Below are 19,083 nucleotides of genomic sequence, written 5' to 3'. Positions count from 1 at the left end.
GGTGGAGGAAGAGTGCCTCTGCCTTGCAGTGCCCGGACTCCTATGTTCTAGCGCAGGTGTAGACATCGATAGGGCATGAGCTGGGGCCAGCGTTTGGGCAGTCGTAGCTGTCGTGCCATGGGAGCAGCCCGTCCCCTGGCCACGTGATGGTGGTGGCACGTGGAAGGTGGTGGCAGATGCAGAAAGGTGCGTTCTCTGCCTCTGTTTTGTCTGGATTTGAGGAGACACATGCAGGCGGGGGGAGCGTGTGAGTTGCCCTAGGCGCTCTGTGGGTGACGCCACGCGTCCCACGTCTTAGACCAAAGCCACCTTGTGGAGCTCCGTGCGGTAGGCAGATCAGAGAAACCAGGCAGACCTTCATCCTTAAGCAGCCCTGAGTCTTCGGTATCCCTAGTAACTCCAATAGGACCAACAGGGCAGAAGCTGATGAGGCTGTTAATTACGGTTACTTCAGTAAAACAAGTCCCCTGTGATGAGAGTTTGCCATTTGGCAGCTGGACTAACGGTGCTTTGCGTGACAAAGGTGTGCAGGGCTACGGCAGAGCGCTGAAGCTGTGGGATCTTGGCCGGTATTAGCAGAAGGAGAAAACTTCATGAAAAAAACATTTTTAGCCCTATTATTCTGATAAAACCTGGCTGCAAGGGTTCGGTCATTAATTATTTTTTATGGATGTGTGCGAAGCTGGGGAGTTGGTGAAAGCAAGATGTTCTGTATAAATTCTTCAGAAAGATCCAGGGATGGAGAAATATGGAGTAATTTCTTACAGTGTCATGGCAACCAGCTCTACCCAGAGGAGGCATCTTATCAATTAGGTTAAATAATTAGGAATGACATTGAGTAAAATGAAGAAAAACAGCTTAGAGAGATATCAGGTGGGAGGCAGCTAAGCCTCTAAACAAAATAAAAAAATATGCTGTATCACTTCTGGAAGACTTCAGCAGAGGCTGAAAGGAGACATGGAGGGGAGGAAGCGATGGAGGGAATTAATGAGATAGTGAAAAAAACTTGTGGTAGAAACTTATTGAGATAATATGGAAATTATTTAGGCAAACCCTTACTTTTGTTGAAAATGTATTTTTATTGAAAAGGACATATTTTGAAGAAAGGAATTAATATACACAAGATTTTTTTTTTTTACTTCCCAACTAATATGTCCCTGTTTTCAAGGTAACAGAAAAGTTCTCTCTTGCTCATTCTCTTACTATGTTTTCCAGATTTTTTTACACTAGAAAGAAACTGGAGAAAAATCCTTCCCTTTGTTTTCTGCTAGAAAGGTCTTAAAAAATGGGAGGAAATATTTATTTTAAAAAAACCCAACTTTTCACTTTGATGGTCGAAAAAGTAGAACATATAGTAAAGAAATAAGACATTGGGTTTCTACTTTAACTTTAGAAGATCTTCTACAACTACAAATTCAGATTAAGAAAATCCACAGGTGTTACTTTCTCTCATTTTTTTGCTAAACTTTACCCTATTTCACTAGAAAAAAAGCAGCTAAATAATAAAATGGGGAATAATAATTTTTAAAAGCAGTAAATGTTTCCATTTAATAAAATATGTCATTCTGAATGTTCTAATGAAAACTAGAACAGGGACAATTGAAGTGAATGACAGGTATGGAACAAAATTGAATTTATCTTTCTTTGTAAAATGTATGTATAAATGTCAAATATGGAGTGGCTGTGATATTATTGTTGTTGTTATTATTAATTATTATTATTACTAATTCTTACTATGAATAGAAATGAAGAAAATTAAAATAGTTTCCCAAAGGCCTTTTGCCCTGCCTTTGGGAAATTTCCCATGCAATTCTCAAAGGAAAAGATAAACATACCTGTTTACTGCTGACCCTAAAACTCACTAACATCAGCAGCTACATTCCGTTGACCTCAATGAATTATGGATCACAACCTCTGGGAAAAATGAGTTCAGATTAATGTCATTAAGAACCAAAGCAGGTTAGCTTGCAAATTTGGTTCAAAGTGTTTTTATTTAGGTTAGGTAAATGTGTTTTAATGTTATGCTTACTAATATGTACTTGCGGGAACAAACACTTGCATAAAATGAGAAATATGTGAAAGATTGTTTCTCCCAAACAATCAGCAGAAGAGATGAAGAGGCTCTGCTCCATAGATAATAAATCCGAATGCCTAAAAAGATTAAAGGAAATATTTGCAATTTGATCAAACAAACTGTGGGGAATAAAATGAACTCCATTGGGATTGGGTTTGCAGAACTGAATAAAAAATGTAAAGAAAACAGCTTTGCAAAGTCAACTACAATTAATAGTTCAGTATAAAATTAATGTACCATATTGCAGAGGCTTGGGAACAAGCAGGCTGGAAGGCCTGAAAAGATGTGCTAATAAATGGGTTGTTGAATTTAATTTTCGTTGGGTTTGAAGACTTTATCTTGCAAGGCTTACAACAGTTTCTTACTCAGAAAGTAGTCAGTGGTAGGAACAACTGAATGTGAATGATACCTGCAGGTATTAGTAGCGCTGGCTGGTTTAGGTCATTAATCCAGAGGGACCAAAAAAACCTGAAAATACTCCCCATTCCATTCATTTGCCCATTCCATGTACAATCCCTATTCTGTGTATAATTTCAGATGTCTTTGCCCCTAATAAAGGGAATTAATGGCATATATGCCCATCTATTAGTGCCTCATAACAGCTAACAAGCAGCTGGGGATGTTTCATGTATTGGCAAAATAAGTGGGGGAGAGACCCTTCAGGAATTCCTTCAGCTGTCACCGTACGAACAAGAACATCGAAGGTGTCAGGGTCACTTAAATTAACCTGTTGAATTCGTAGCTGCTCTGACTGTTACTTGAGTAAAGATGATAGCTGTTCAGCATCATTAATGGCACATGCAATGGTGTGACACTGGGACTGCCAAACTGGAGGGTTAAACATGTATTTTAGAAATTAATGCTTACGCTTGCTGCTAAAGAGTTAATGTTCAAGAGACATCCCATAACTGTTTTAAGTGTTGGGTCACATCTTGACATTTTTATTCTGTCAAATCTCTCATTTATTTTCACTGGACTTTTAGGGTTGGCTTAGTCACTCTTGGATGAAATCCAAGAAAGAACAGCTTTGCTTGCATTCGCCCTGCTCTGGGAAATAGTCAGTCCTGCTTGTAGTAGAAAGACGATAAAATCTTCCCAATTATTGGGACCTAAGCCATGATACTAGCATAAACCTAAAAAATTCAAGAAACAATTTAATCTTGCCCAGACTTTTTTTACTCTTTACCTCATAGTTGCGTCTAAGTGCAGCTTTTCTCCCTTGTGCTGCAGGTCTTTTTTCAGCTTAATACTGAAATTAGGGTTTCTGGTTTGATATAGCAATCCTACCACAGAAGCGATTTTGAAAAGGACAGATGAAATTCAGTGTCAGCGCATGCAAATTAATACACTTAGGCAAAAAAATAGCTAGCTATACCTATACAATAATGGTTTCTAAATTAGCAGTTACCACTTGGGAAAGACATCTGACACTTATTGCAGATAGCTACTTGAAAATACCAATATTCAGTACTGGTCAAAAAACCAGGCAAATAGGATTTCTAGACAAGTAATTGAAATGAACATCGTTGCACCACACTGCACTGTTCTACAACAAGATTTTGTGAGATTAAAAAGGACGTCTAAAAGGTGACGAGAATAAAGCATGGAATGACTTTCTCAGAAGGAGAGATCAAATAGATGAGGGCTCTTCACGACTGAGAAAACGCAGTGGAGGACGGCTTACAAAAATCAGGAGTGGTGCGCAGGAGGTGAAGAAGAGCAATTACTCACTTTCTCAGAAGGGGAGCTGGGAGTAGCCAACGTAAAGGCTGGGGCAGCCAGACTTGCAGAATAGGATGACAAAATACCTTGTCACATAATGTTTTGGTTAGAAAAAGCAGAAATAGATTTGTGGAAAGGAATTAGATATTCTCGGTGGAGGTGTCTGGTCGGTGGCTAATACATACCATGCTCTGGATGCAGTTGGCAGTTTAGAAGTCCCTGGGCTCTGGGTTGGTGGAAATTTGGAAGGAGTAGCTCAGGGCAGAGATGCCCTGTGCACCTTCTTTCTTGTACTCTTACCATAAGTATCCGGAAGGGGCTGCAGACAGAGGCAGGATTTTGGCTTAGATGGGCAGTTGGTGTGATGCTGCATGTCACTTCTGTGGCTGTACATGTCTCTGTGGGCCATACGTATCCCAGGCATCTTCCAGACGGCGTCTGGAGCTTTACAGCAAGAACACCATCGTCCTGAAGAGAGTAACTTCATTGCAGCATCCAAGAGCAGAATAAGTGGATTTTAGTCAAACAGGACATTTAAAAATGCTATGAAACAACCACAAGAAAGTCAAAGAAAAGTGATAAAATACACTCAATTATTCTCCTCAGATACTCTCCAGACGTCAGTGTAATTTCATTGACTTCAGAGAAATTAGTGTTAATGTAGGAATGGAAATGCAGCAAATCTAATTCCAGCATCTCCTTCCTGGAATAGTGAGCAAGAAAACAGAGAGGTAATCAGATAGAAACAAGTGCTGATCAGAAGGAGCTGGACAGGGAGGAGGAGAGCTCCAGGACCTGCTGCCAGGAAATAAAGACACTTTTCCAGTCTCACATAGTCACGGAGAGTTCAGCAACACATGCACAGAGGCTGAAATGAAATGCCAGACTTTGTTTATTTGTTTTAGTTTGCCAGTGTATGCAATCTTTTGTCGTTCTGTTGAATATTCTCAAATGCCTTCTACCAGGACAGCATAGATGGCTAGTAATATCTCCAGTGATGTTTTTATTCTTGGTATTATGGAGAAAGGAGCGGTTGAGAACTGTGGGACTGGTGGAAAGAGGTGGAGCTAATGTGCTTGATATAGTGTTTAGACAGCTCTTGTTTCATCTGAAAACAGATCTCTTTGTAACATTTGGAGTGCTGATGTCCAGTTCTACATATATATTACTGTCTGGCTTTGTGATCCTCTGAGAGAAAATGCAAAAATATATTTAAGGTGGTGCCTGCCATTTTGCCATGCCGTTGCTCTTCAGCAGAACAGTTTGTGGTACTTGCAAAGGTGAAAGTAGAGAGCATCTTCCTAGAACCATAGATGTTGTCTCACGTGCCATAAAAACTACTCAAATATACTGGGATTCAAATCGACGTTGTGTAGGAGATGAAACCCTCTCTCTAAGCACATTCACACTAATATCTTCCCCAAAGACCCTTCTCCACTGGTGAGAAGTGGCTTCGTAGCGGTGGTGAGTGATGGCAAAGCCACAGACCTGTGACTGAAAGGTCATGGGACACATGGTCCCACCGATGTGTCAGGGCTGGGGAGGTGGATGTACTTGGACTACATAAAGGGTTAATTGATAATGCTGAATGCTAAATTAAGAGACCAACTTTCTTCCTCCCCCCTCCTCCCAGAAGGATGCAGTACAGAGTAGCACACATGATTTCATAGAATATAAAAGTGGGAAATGTGCTCATTTTTGCAGTTTGGTTTCACTTGGCTATTGACTGTTTTACAAGACAACCACCGAGGAAGCTCTGAAGAAGCTGTCAGGCTCAGTGACAGCTCAGCATCTGCCACAGCTAAATCAATACTGCGATGAAGGACAGGTTCCCAAAGTGGATAATCAAAGCAGAGTAAAGTTAATTCACCTTGAAAGCCTGAAAGTATTACTGTGAAATTTTTTAGGCAGAACCAGCATCATTTCAGCAAAACATGAGAGGTGCTGAGGTCCAGCCCTGAGCAGCAGTCTGTTCAAGCGTTGCCTTTAGTGGGAGTGGGGACCAGGCTTCACACCAGTCATGTGCACAAATGCCCTGATAAAATGGAAACCTGGTGCTAATAAATCGGGCAAAAAGGGGTTTGCATTGGCCCTGATTGCTAGCAGTGCGCTAGGAACTCATTTTTTGGTTTTCATAAAATCACAGAATGGTTTGGGTTGGAAGGGACCTTAAGCATCACCTAGTTCCAACCCCCCTGCCATGGGCAGGGACACCTTCCACTAGACCAGGTTGCTCAAAGCCCCATCCAGCCTGACCTTGGACACTGCCAGGGATGGGGCATCCACAACTTCTCCGGGCAGAACCTCTTGTTCCAGTGCCTCACCACCCTCACAGTGAAGAACTTCTTCCTTACATCTAGTCTAAATCTACCGTCTTTCAGTTTCAAGCCATTACCCCTTGTCTTTATACAAAGTCCCTCCCCATCTTTCCTGTCGGCCCCCTTTAAGCACTGAAAGGCTGCTGTAAGGTCTCCCCGGAGCCTTCTCTTCTCCAGGCTGAACAACCCCAACTCTCTCAGCCTGTCCTCAGAGGGAACATGCTCCAGCCCTCTCATGATCTTTGTGGCCCTCCTCTGGACCCGCTCCAACAGGTCCATGTTTTGTGGAAAATATTCCATTATAATATAAATTGGGTGTGTGTGTGAAGATAATGAATGTTCCATTTTTCTTAGGCTGTTAAGACATTTTTTTTGCATCAAAATAGGATTTTCTTCTATTGTTCAGGTTTGAAAGGTTTAAAATAAAAGACTGGAGGAAAAATGTTTTGCTATGAAATATTTTATCTTTATAAAACCTGGAGGTGAATTGTTTCAACTTTTCATGGAACTTTATTCTTTTTTCCCTTGGTTTTAGTGCAAACACTTTAGGGAAGGCAAATTTAATTTGAGATAGACTGTCAGCATCACAGAAAATTTGGATACAAAATTTTGTTCGGCTCTGTCCAGAGATGCTGAATTTGCAGGACTGAGAATTAGAGGGAAGGTGCTTCTGTAGATGACCTCAATAAATAAGAAACATTATTGTTCAGTTCAATTAAGCCAGTTTTGTGTTCATTTTACAAAGCAGAATTATTCTGAAAATAATAGGATGCAAACATTATCTCCAAATTTGAGGCTTTTAATATTAACAGTTAAGTACTTTATTTTGTTCAGTTTGTTCCTAAAAATACCCTATAATTACATTTAAAAAAATCTATCCTCACCCAGAGTTCAGGCTGATGATTAAAATACAGAAAGAAGGAACTACTGAATAGAAGCAGCATTGCTTTACCTGCGCTCTCTCTCATTCATATTTTCAGGCAGATATTGTATAAGCAGGCACTATTATGCTAACAGGGGTGTCTACGACACCTGTCAAGGCTATGCGTAGCTTGTGTTTTATAGCTGGAATCATTTGTCTAATTGTCCCAAATCCATTCTTATTAATTGTGCTGAGATAAAATTGAACATTTAATTAAACACATAAACAAAATTAGATTTGAAAGAAGTGAAAAGAATGAGCAAATTAGAAGAGCGAAAGGAAAATTAGCAGCTGCAGAAAGTCTGAGCCCATTCATATTGTATGTTCACCTTTACACTTACATACAGGTGTATATGTGTGTATGTACATGTATATATATGTATATTTGTGAGTACCTAAAACACACCAACATGTAGATTTATACAGTACAATCTTTTACATTGGCATACACAGAAAAAAAGTACCTAGGAGCAGAGAACTAGAAACATCTTCCAGTACAGTCCAGTACTTTGAAGCTGTGTTTACAAGTTTCCTATTATATTTTAACAAGACGGGCAGTTTAGGTGGTGTTTCTCAGTGTGCAAGTGATGGTTTAGCATCCAGCCTCCAGCAACATTGCTATCCTGGGTTCATCTTAATGTGACAAGAACTGGTGTCCCACTAAAAGATTCCCTCAAAAATATTAAAGAAAAAAAAGATCAACAACAGAAAAAAACCTTGCAGCTCAAATCTAGCAACAAGCTGTCATTTCACGCGGTAATACTGACAGCTGCCAACTTTGCTCAGAGAACTTTTTTTCTGGAGATGAGCCCTTTGGTTCCTGTGCTTCCATTCAATAGTGCTGGCAACCCTTTGTGTCCTGTGCTTGATACTGGTGACAGTTTTGACATGGTGAGCCACAGTGAGGAAGGCACATGGGATGGTTTTGATCCACAGGTGTCAGCGTTGGGCAGGAATAACAGTAAAGACAGCACTCCGGGAAAGCAGCTTCCTTATTTCTTTGGTGGAGAAAGGAAAGAGAAAGATTTATGTGATGGGTGGATGATTATTTGACAGACACGATTCAGCTTTCTTTGACATACTGGAGAGATTTGCATGGAAATGAGGCAATGTTAAAGATAATATTCAAAATGGAGAAAACAATAAATAAGGGATGGAGCAAAGTGCTAGAGGCACGGGGCTGCTGGCATTCATGTTGAACATAATTCTCATGAATTCCGGTCATCTTCTGCCTCTCCACTTTCCTTCTGCATCCACTGTAATTCCTTCAGGGAAGTGATTGCCTTGTAATTAACATTTACCATTGCACAGGACTTTATGCAGCATGCAAAATGCTGGATGTGCCCATTGGTAAGGAGGTGATGGATTTCTGAAGAAACAGGAATGCTGAAGCATTAGTATAAGAAATGGTTTAGCTCATTTCACTAGTTAATTATTCTCTGTGTTTATGCCATACCGCTCTTATAAATGGAAACTTAAATTATTCCTCCACCAATTGTCACCACCAAAAGCTGTTGACCCATTAGACCCAACTTCCACTGTGCAGGAAATATGTAGAAAAAGCCCTAACTCTCAGCCTCTTACTCCAGAGCTCTTGGGAAAAAGTTTCCAGAGTTAAGGCCCCTTCACTACAAGATACGCATTTTTCAGGCAAAGTGAGGTTTTGCCTCAGGGTAATGCTAACACAGGGTAATGCTATTTGCCCTGCTGCCTGTTGTGGTGTAATTGCAGCCATTTTTCAGCCTGCGCCTTCCCATATGATGCTTAACACCCTTGAATAATATGATGAGGGAGAAGCAGACCCTAGCCAACCCAAGACATGTTACGCTTTCCAGTTGAAAGTAAATGCAGTAAATTGCATCCAAATGCCAAGAGGAGACCGCTGAACATCTACGGGGCTGTATTTCTGATGGCTAGTACCGTTTCTCAAGTGAAAGAACAAAGTAATCTAGTAACATGGGGTGGCTGTGATAGGGGATGTTGAGCAGGGAAGATGTTGTGTGTGAACTGTGATTTCAAGCTGCTGAACATCTACATCGTCAGACCCAGGCAGCCCTTGGCCACTCATCCTCAGGGGGGGCAATGTGTAATTTTGTTGTCTATGCTGCTGAGTAACCTTCAACTCATGTCCAACTTCAGCTCATGCCCATCGCTCCCTCAGGGCTAGAAGCCAAACACACTGATAGCTACGGACAATGGTAGCCTTAATTTAAGACTGTGTTTTGCAATACCAATTCAGCCAGTCTTGGATTGCAACTGTGCACAAAAATGTAGGTAGTCAGCTCATCACATTTGCATGGTGGAGAGGCATTGGAGCTTTAAAGTAAATATTTTCTGTTAGCTAAGTGCTCTCATGAAAAAAAAAGCCCCCAGTTTCGCCATTTAAAAATTAGTGACTGTACAAGTGCAGTTGAAAGCCCTTATTTTTATAAGAATTTATGCATAAAGTATGCAAAATGCCTAACTACCTCCAAAACAGCTGTTCCACTCTTCTGTGCAGTGTCCCCTATAACTGGAAGAACAGCAAGTGTGAGCTCCTATAGTTTACTTCTGATGATTCTCTTAATTACCTAATAATTTAGTTCTCATAAAAAAAAAATCTCATCAATGTTAACAGGGATTTTACAGACCTATCTTTATTATCATGTCCTGGTTTCAGCTGGGAGAGAGTTAATTTTCTTCCTAGCAGCTGGTACAGCGCTATGTTTTGGATTTAGTATGAGAATAATGTTGGTAACACACTGATGTTTTAGTTGTTGTGCTTATCCTAAGTCAAGGACTTTTCAGTTTCCCACGCTGTGCCAGCGAGGAGGTGCACAAGAAGCTGGGAGGGAGCATTGCCAGGACAGCTGACCTGAACTAGTCAAAGGGATATTCCATACCATAGGGACGTCATGCTCAGTATATAAACTGGGGGGAGTTGGCCGAGAGGGGCTGATCGCTGCTCGGGGACTAGCTGGGCAGCGGGCAGCGAGCAATTGCATTGTGCATCCCTTGTTTTTCCTGGGTTTTATTTCTCTCTCTTTTTGTTATTTCCCTTTTCATTACTACTACTATTATTATTATAATATTTTATTTCATTTCAATTATTAAACTGTTCTTATCTCAACCCACAAGTTTTACTTTTTTCCTCATTCTCCTCCCCATCCCATGGGGGTAGGGAGAGGAGTGAGCGAGCAGCTGCATGGTGCTTAGTTGCTGGCTGGGGTTAAACTGCAACATATCATGATCCTCTTAATTTAGAGTTTGCATTACTATATTATCAAGAAGGTGTTGGGTCAGGAAAACAAGGGTGAATGTTCAGCGGAGCCATGCATCTGCTGTGAGTGCAGCATGGGATATAGGAATGTGTGGATGGCCACCACCTCCCTGTGTTGGCAAAATGGGACATAGCTCTGGGTGCAGGCACTGTATGTAAAGCGTATAGGATATGGTGGTGACGGAACAGACTGGCCATGGTGTGCATTCACCTAGACACAATTGCATCCAACTCCCCCCTAATTTCAGCAGTCAGATGATTTTGGCGAGAAGTTCAGAGCTGAAGTTCACTGTTGAATCCAGAGCTTTGCCCATTAGCTTCTCCTCTGCAAAGGGGGTCTAACACTGCATTGTTGGATAAATATATTGGATTATGTGGGATAGTACAGTGGTATGACTGCAGGGGTAATTGGAGGAAAGATTTTTTTTTTTTACTTTGGGTACTTTTGGAAGTAAAATTTGAAAGCTAGTATTGCTATGATGTTGGTATCGCCTCCCTGTAAATGGGGAGTAGTTGTATTTAGGACACTGATTGAACACTGATTTAAAACCGGTGTCAGCATTACTGGAATGGGGGAGTGTATTTTAAGAGCACAATATTTATTTGGGCCAAAGATTCAAAATCAAAATTGGCCTTTTGAAGACCTGTAAAACCACAGGGTTGTGTCGGTGCTTTCATTAGCAGAGCTGGCAGGCAGGAGTGTCACTGCAGGGTAGAGGTGGTCGGCATCAAAAAAGTGCTATAAAACAGTGATAAGGGAGGGGACTTAGAAGGATTATTTTCTTCCAAGTAATAGGCTTTGTTGAATGGTGTTGATGGATTTGAAGAAAGCTGTTTATTGTGACAGCAGCAGCCTATTGCTGCTGCTGCCTCTCAGTGAAGCTGTTGAACTTAGGAGGTGGACACTGCACTGTGCTGCCAGGCGTTGCACCCAATAGGGCCTGCAAAAGTTTTGCAATATGATGTATTAAGGTGAGGTGGAAGGAAATAACAGAAAACTGCTCAGCTTTTAAAATCGTAAATCAGATATTTGGGTACTGGGCTTATTATCTAATTATATCTAGTATCTATATATTGGAATTCGTATTGAATCTCTCCTGAATGATACAGCTTTAATAATATTAATCTAATAATCTTGCAGGAATACCTAATTCCAAAAATTCATTGAAGAAGTTGCAGTAGTCTTAGCATGCAAAAATGAATACCTATATTTTTCCAGGATCAAGGCCTCATAGAATCATAGAATCGTTTAGGTTGGAAAAGACTTTTAAGTTCATTGAGTCCAACCATTAAACTAGCACTGCCAAGTCCACCACTAAACCATGTCAGTGCCGCATCTGCACGTCTTTTAAATACCTCCAGGGATGGTGACTCAACCACTTCCCTGGGCAGCCTGTTCCAAGGCTTGACAACCCTTTCGGTGAAGAAATTTTTCCTAATATTCAATCTAAACCTCCCCTGGCACAACACAAGGCCATTTCCTCTCATCCTATCACTCATTATTTGGGAGCAGATACCAACACTCACCTTGCTTATCTTCTTCTTTGCAATTACAGTTTAGAGGCATATTGTATATGCTTAGACTAATAATACTCTAGCATAGAGCAGACCATAGGGAAAATTAGATCTCTCAATCAAGCCTTCAGTTCCTAAAGGCAGATGTTCCTTTCTGGATATACTTAGCGTACGGTCAGGATAGTAAGAGATCTGAAATGCTTTGGGATAATTTACGTAACTCTGAATCATTTTTCTTTAGAAAGTTCCTTGCTTTTAAACAGGCAGAAAGATTTATGTAACACTGTTGCTAAATCATTCAAAAATGGTTTATATATGTACAAATACAGTAACACACATTTTATATATAAAAATATATAGCACTTAGATCCTTCTATATAATTTAGGGTATATTTTTCAACACTGAAGAGTGAAAATAGAAATTAAAATAACAGTTGAACCACCTACCTCACCTTTAGGACTGAGAAAAAATATTTCTGCATCATTATATCAAATTGATCTCTATGAAATCTAGTAAAGACTGTTCCAGATTTACACACATAGGACAATTAAGTAAATGAGCATTGCATGATTGTAGGAACATAACAGGAAATGTCTGGAGGAATGCAAGTCATTAAAGAGAAGGTGAATAAATGCAGTTTGACCTAACTAGTTATTCAAGAAATTACGTAAAGTAATTTCACCTTCAACCTCTGTAGCATCATCTCTCCCGTTTCTTGTAAACAGAGAGACTAAATTAAAACTATTGAAGTATATGTATACATACACTGTGGAGATTTCTTTAGAACTTGTTTAAATCTTCATACTGTCAAGGGAGGCACAGTCTTTTATTTCCTTCAGAACCTTTTGCAAACGATCTTTACTGCCAGTTCTGCCTGACAAAAATAATTAAAACACAGCAAAAGTGAAATGCCCTTGGTAGCGCTCCTCTGCCTATGTTTTTAAAAAGGTGAGGGGTAAGGTTCACTCTTGGCACTTCACCGTTTGCTCATTAAATAGGGATGCTCTGAGACATCTTCGTTCGCTAATTATAGGCCCTAAGGGTTATTGATGGAGAGCCTTAAACCTTCAAAGGCTGATAAACGCAACAGCAGCGTTAGATGCTCGCCAGTGTGTGCACGTGGCTGCACGTGTGCATCTGTGCGTAGGGGATACACCGTGCTCCGGAGGTGGTCAGCTCCCCAAGCTCAGACATCTCTGCCAACGAAGGAGCTGATCCAGCTCACCTCTCTGTTCTGTCCCCTCTCTGTTGTATTTGCAGCTAATGCAACTAATCCAGCCTAAAGTTGGGTGGGGAAGAGCAAAAGCAGGTAACTTGTATTTTTAAGGCAGACTAACCTCTTCCCATTAGACCCTCCAAAGCAGAGGACCCTTTCCCTGTAGAGGAGTGTCTCAACAGGTGTAACAAATGCAATGCAAATTATTTTATTTATGTATTTATTATTTCCTTGTTTTGTTGCATACCAAGACCCGCAAAACAATAAATATTAGCTTTTTTTAAATGATCCCCTTTTCTAGGTATCATATAGAGAACAGGGGTGGGGAGCTGATTTACAGAGAGAGGTGGATTTTCCATGCCAAATTATGAAAAATGTGCTTTCCCCCCCAAAACCGCCAAACCAGTCCCAGCAGCTACCAGCGTTGGCATAGGGAAGCACCACGAGTGAGGAGAGTCTTTGAGGCACAGCTTCAAAGCTGTGAAGATCTAAGTGGGTTCCCTTTAAATGTTTGCCAAAGGCCCCCCATGCAGTAACCTGTAAGAGAAGTGGAATATTTAGATGAACTCAACCATGTGTCTTTACCATTTCCAATAGGAGGCAAAGGAAGGCTTTGATTTCCAACAGAGGGATAATGCTGGTTTTGTCTGTGCGGACTCTACAGTGTGTAGGTTCATGAATTCTGGCTTAGTGAGGTACTGCTGGGTAATGAATGCTTCCAGCGATTTTGCAGGCTTGATCCAAGGATTTATTCTATCCTTAATTTCTTGACCATACTCTTTAAGTATAATTATATTAGTTTAAGTACTCCTATATTAGGAGACACAGAACTAGAATTTCTCTTCTGGCTGTATATTTTCTACAAATTGTCTCTGCCAAAGTAATTTTTTTTGCAGAGAAGGTAATATGTGCCAGTTGCTTCAGACAAGCTGTTTTCACCATGGCATTCTTAGCTGTTTCCAACCTGGCAGGTGTCAAGAGTTGAATCTCTTTTTCCCCAACCTTACAGGGCACTGTGTCACTTTTTCAATCAGCCTGTCTTCTCTGTAGGTTTGCATGGCCAGTTGGGTTATATGCATTGTAATTGCATATGCAGTCTAGCTGGAGTTACAGGCTTGCATAAATTTTATTCATGCAGAAAGGCTGCATTTTGGGGACAGTTATGGCTTTTCTTTACATTTATAGTCACAATAAATTGCAGATGCATCTAACACCAGAGGGCAAGACGAGATACTGTGCACTCACATATCTGATGAGCTGAGTTCATGATAAATCAGCAACTGTTCTTCAGAAGGATGAGGGATGTTGCACTTAGAAGAAGTGACACTTCATCAAGTTTGTCCTACAAAAGTCCAAAAGAGTGGAGAAAGCTGAAAAAAGAAGAAAGAAAAAAGTCAGGTGGCATTAATCCAACTAGACTTTTTTACAATCGATGAAGTCTTATACTCTGAGTGTTGATATATATCTGAATGGATACAGAGGTAGAGAAAACCTTTCAGTAGTTAGCAGGTATGATGCAACAATCAGTAAAGCAAGGGAAAAAAACTACCCTTGCAAAGAGATTTATTTCTGGACATCACACAGAGTATTAATCTGCTGTGTTTTCTACAACTGAAACCTCACGCTCATCTTTGCTACACATTGTGTGACCTTGTTTGATATGATCTTGTGTGTCGAGATGAAAAAACCCAAGGCTTTGGTAAAATAATGAACATTGTATTTCTGATGAACTTCAGCATCGAAGTTTTACATGGACATAGTAAAAAGCACTGTGAGAAATGGAAGTACAATTTTTCTGTTAGACAGGTTTTAGGAAAGCACCATGTTTCCTTAAAAATGCCACCTCTCAAATAGGGGTGATGAACAATAGTCAATTAGTATGAAACAAAGTGAGTTTTCTGGAATGAGGTGGAAATGTGTTGCGTAGAGGGAAGACATTATGCACTGAGAGGTGGAAGACATTTTTTCCTTTCACAGTAGGTTATTTCTTGCCATTTGTAGGCTGCAGTTGTTTTTCAAAAAAGCAATATGGAAATGCATAGCTGCATTCTGCTATAAAGTACCTCCAAGCAAAGATTATTAAAAATGACAGGCACATTTCTGTGTATTTGATAATGTCAAGAGCAGAAGTAATGCCGCACATTGGTGTTATGAGATATCAGAATAATTCTCTTTTCTGCAAAATCTGTAATGCCTAATGGAAGAATGTCATTTTGGGCTTGCTTGCAAGGGTAATTACATTGTGACTCAATAAGGCACCTTAAACTTGCTTGACTTCAAGAACGTCTTTCAATCCACCACTATTCAAGACAGCACTAGTAAAGGTGTGCATTTAAGTTTTTTCTTAAACGCTTTGTAGAATTTAGGCTTCAGAAATTAACTGTTCTCCATCAAATAGTGTTCAGTGCATCACACTTGTAATAGTATACAGAGGTTGATGCCTTTTCAGTTGGAAAGGCTTACTTAAAACGTGATTTTCTTGAATATGGCACGTCGTTCTTTGGTGTTGCACAACTCAGCTGGCTGAGCTTGACAGTAACGGTGGTGTGTATGGAAAGGGGAGAATCAAACCAGAAAAGAAGGTAACTGCAGGAGTGGGTTTCAGGTAGTGCTTCCTACTCTACCATGTCCTCCTCCTGCCCTAGTCATATGCCCTCAGCAATGGCACTTTCTGTTGTTCGCTCATCTAATTTTTCTCTCTTTGGAATCATTAGCGACTGGCATCTAGAGTTGACATGACATATCCAAGTTGTCTGCTGGGGCTGACTGTGAAATTGGTCTGTGAATTGCCACTCTGAATCTTTCTTGTGCACATCTTGGCTGTTGACACAGGACCCCATTTGTATAGAGATCTCCTTGCCAGTTTTCCCAGGTTCCTTTCTTCTCCATTTTATTCCATCTTTGGGACTGAGGCCATTCTCTACTCATAGCATGTGCTAGCTGAGCTGATCTTATGGGAGATCCACAAGATTCTTTGGATAGTGCTTTCAAGGTTTACTGGCAGGCTGAAGCTACATTTGAAAATTAGTTTGGATTAGTATAAGGTATAGAGTTAAAATGCACCGGCTGTTTTTAAATAACGTCATGTGTGGACGTTATCTGTATGACTGATTTTGTAAATTAATGCATACTGAGTGGCTATATGAGCTGTATGGGTAAATTCAATAAATAACTATGTACATGTATGTGTGCGAGAGTGTGTGCATAAATAGAAATTTTCAGTCTACACCTATGTATTTGCAGTAATTTGTAACCATACATAAAATTCTTTGATGTTATCCTTGGATTATGAGTAGCATTTACTGGAGCATACATATTTATTTTTAACTACCTTTGGTTTTTTTCCAGCTCTTCTTTATGCAACTATTTTTGGAAACGTCACCACCATTTTCCAGCAAATGTATGCCAACACCAACCGATACCATGAGATGCTGAACAATGTGAGGGATTTCCTAAAATTATATCAAGTCCCAAAAGGCCTTAGTGAAAGAGTCATGGATTATATTGTCTCAACCTGGTCCATGTCTAAAGGAATTGACACAGAGAAGGTATGAGTACATGAGGTAACAATTTAGATAGCAAGAGCTTGTGTCTGTTGTGTGCTTTCTTAGAAACAGGACTGTATAACAGCATATAACTTACTAACAAATTCTTAACTGCATGCTACTCTATTATTATGTTTGTGTTTGGATCAAAAGCTGGATGTTTTAAAAAAGAACTGTTTTGCTGCTTTGGAAATAGGCCTCTTTTTTTTATTATGGTAAATGTTTTCTGCTTTCCAGTCTTACTTTGCCTAAATTCTAAATAATTTTAATGTACTTCACTATTGAAATCAACGGGAAATTGGTCTTCAAATTAGTCCGAGAACATAATTTGGTGTCTAACCTACATCAGTATTATTCTGAAAAGTATTGGCATCTGTGAGTTGCAGTGAAATGAGTTTGATTGGCTTGGACCTTTTGCTGATGCCCAGGACATCAACATATCCATCAGCATAATTAGTATAGGATTTAATGGCAGTAGAGATTGATCTCCTTGAGCTAAAATCTGTCGGCTAGAACTTAAGGCCTTTGGTAGGGAGATACAGAAAATGCGGCACTGCTGGCAGCCATGCAGGGTAGAAGTCCTACAGGACTTTAGCCCTCAGAAAGGACTGGTCATTTAGGTTTCTTCAAAAGCTGATTAAAGCAGAAGGTCGTCTTTGGAGAGTGATTCATCGTGTGCCAGGACAGACCAAGTGAATTGCGCTCAGGGCCTCTCTTTCTCCATGGTATGTGCAGCGAGTCTGTCTAGCCTTGGATATTTTAGAGAGATGAAGTTAGATGGGAGGGTTTCCACCTGCAATACCGTGAATGTAGGCAAGATACAACAGGTTTAGGTCTAGATTTTTGGTCAGTGGAGATCGGCGATGCTCCTGTGGCTTCTGTGGACCTGATACACATCAGCTGAAATTAGGCATTTAAGCTCCGGTTTCCATGAAGATTTCCCTCCCAAGAACTTAAAAGGCAAGTGTCCAAGGGAGGCTAAAGAAGCGTCATGGCAGATTAATATCTTAAGATGTCTAGTGCTTGCAGATCTTTGAAGTTCTTGCTTCAGTTGAATCTGTTGCGTAATATGGGATGATGATGCAGCTTGTTCAGATATGCCAAGATGAAGTTGCTACCCTGAAAAATTTAGTCTTACATCATGCTAATGCAACAGCAGTTATCTTATTAATCATCTGCTGTGAAATTTGGTTTACCATCATAAATAGAACTATTTTAAGTAACAAAGATTTTGATTTCTTTGATTCTCGTGCTTCAATATGCCACATTCTTTAATATGTTAACTTCTTATACACTAATACCCTAACTTCCCAATGCTGATTCATACAGTGTTAAAAGTGAGCTTTTATATTGTAAACTACTGTAAATGCATTCAGTCCTATTGTGTAAACTCAAAACCATGTGAAAATTCAACTTTCATTTGCATTTATCTCCTTGCAGTTAAGCCAGAATCCTGTATTATTCCACTACAGTTTCATTAGATTTTAATGATGCTTTGCAGTTAATTAGGAGAACCTCTGCTTTAATTACTGAAATTTCCTTCCATAGTTTCCGCATGTCCGGTTTTATAGATTATAAAAATGCAGTTAGAGCCATAATCTTCGACTCATGGTAAGCAGTGTTCTCTGGTCTGTAAGATAGTAGTGGCTGCTTAGCTAGATAATTAATATGGCTGTAAAATCTGTGACTTAGGTTTTTAACAATTTTCCCTTGGTAAAGACTTGCCTAAACTTAGGCCTGGATCCAAAACGTATTTAAAACAGTGGAAGGATTTCAGGAACCTCTGCATCTGGACTTCAGTAGTTGCATCTAATCGAACTTCCCAGAAAAGCCCATGTTACAGAAGAACAGAGACAAGATAAACGTAAGAACTTGAGCACCGGTTTGAATATTTTGGTGTTTTGTATCCCTTACAGCCTGCAAGTCTGCAAAAGCAACAGCACCAGCGGCCTGTAGTGCCCGCACTGAGCATCCCGGGGTCTGGATGAGTGTAAGGATCAGGCAGTTTGCTTTCAGCTGCAGGACCTTAGCCAAAGTCAGGATTTGTTTTAGCAAAAGGGTGGAAAGCTGTGTCGTAGCCAGGCAGCTTTCCTACCTTTATCTTCACTCAGGAAGGTGTTATGATGTGCTTCACCAAAACAAATGAGAAAATGTTGTAAATCCCAGCTGAAAAATTATAGAAAGAGTGGTACGGTCCCAGAGACTAGTCACGTAGGGTGGATCGTTTCTCTTGCATTAGTTCCTTCATTACCCCTTCAAGACCCTCTGCATTTAAATTGAATCCATCTGTACTAAGCCTAGAGCAGCAAGTGGATGGGAGCGCCCTGTAGGGACCTCCAAGGTACACAGAGTCAAGTCAGATTTACTACTGTAGACACAGTGGGGCTAACGGGACTACACTGCACCTGCAGCTGAGCTGCTAAATCCAGGTAGTGCTCCAGCGTAGGTTGGAATAGGGGATTACTGCCCCAGGTCTTGAATTGCCTCTCTGCACTGCTTTGTCTGACAGCC

At 40.3% G+C, this 19,083-nt stretch overlaps 1 protein-coding gene across 1 annotated transcript in view; it reads left to right on the top strand.

The window, feature by feature from the left end:
- The window catches only part of KCNH5 (potassium voltage-gated channel subfamily H member 5), a 159,749-nt gene that overhangs the window by 90,172 nt on the left and 50,494 nt on the right, over positions 1-19,083 (top strand). Inside the window, exon 8 of the mRNA XM_075031045.1 lies at positions 16,376-16,575. Within this exon, the coding sequence (XP_074887146.1) occupies positions 16,376-16,575 (200 nt within the window). The remainder of the gene's footprint in view (positions 1-16,375; positions 16,576-19,083) is intronic.

Source organism: Buteo buteo, chromosome 6 (assembly GCF_964188355.1).
Source record: "Buteo buteo chromosome 6, bButBut1.hap1.1, whole genome shotgun sequence".
NCBI lineage: Eukaryota > Metazoa > Chordata > Aves > Accipitriformes > Accipitridae > Buteo > Buteo buteo.
The sequence above is the reverse complement of the archived record's forward strand: the minus strand, read 5'-3'. Positions and strand labels throughout refer to the sequence as shown.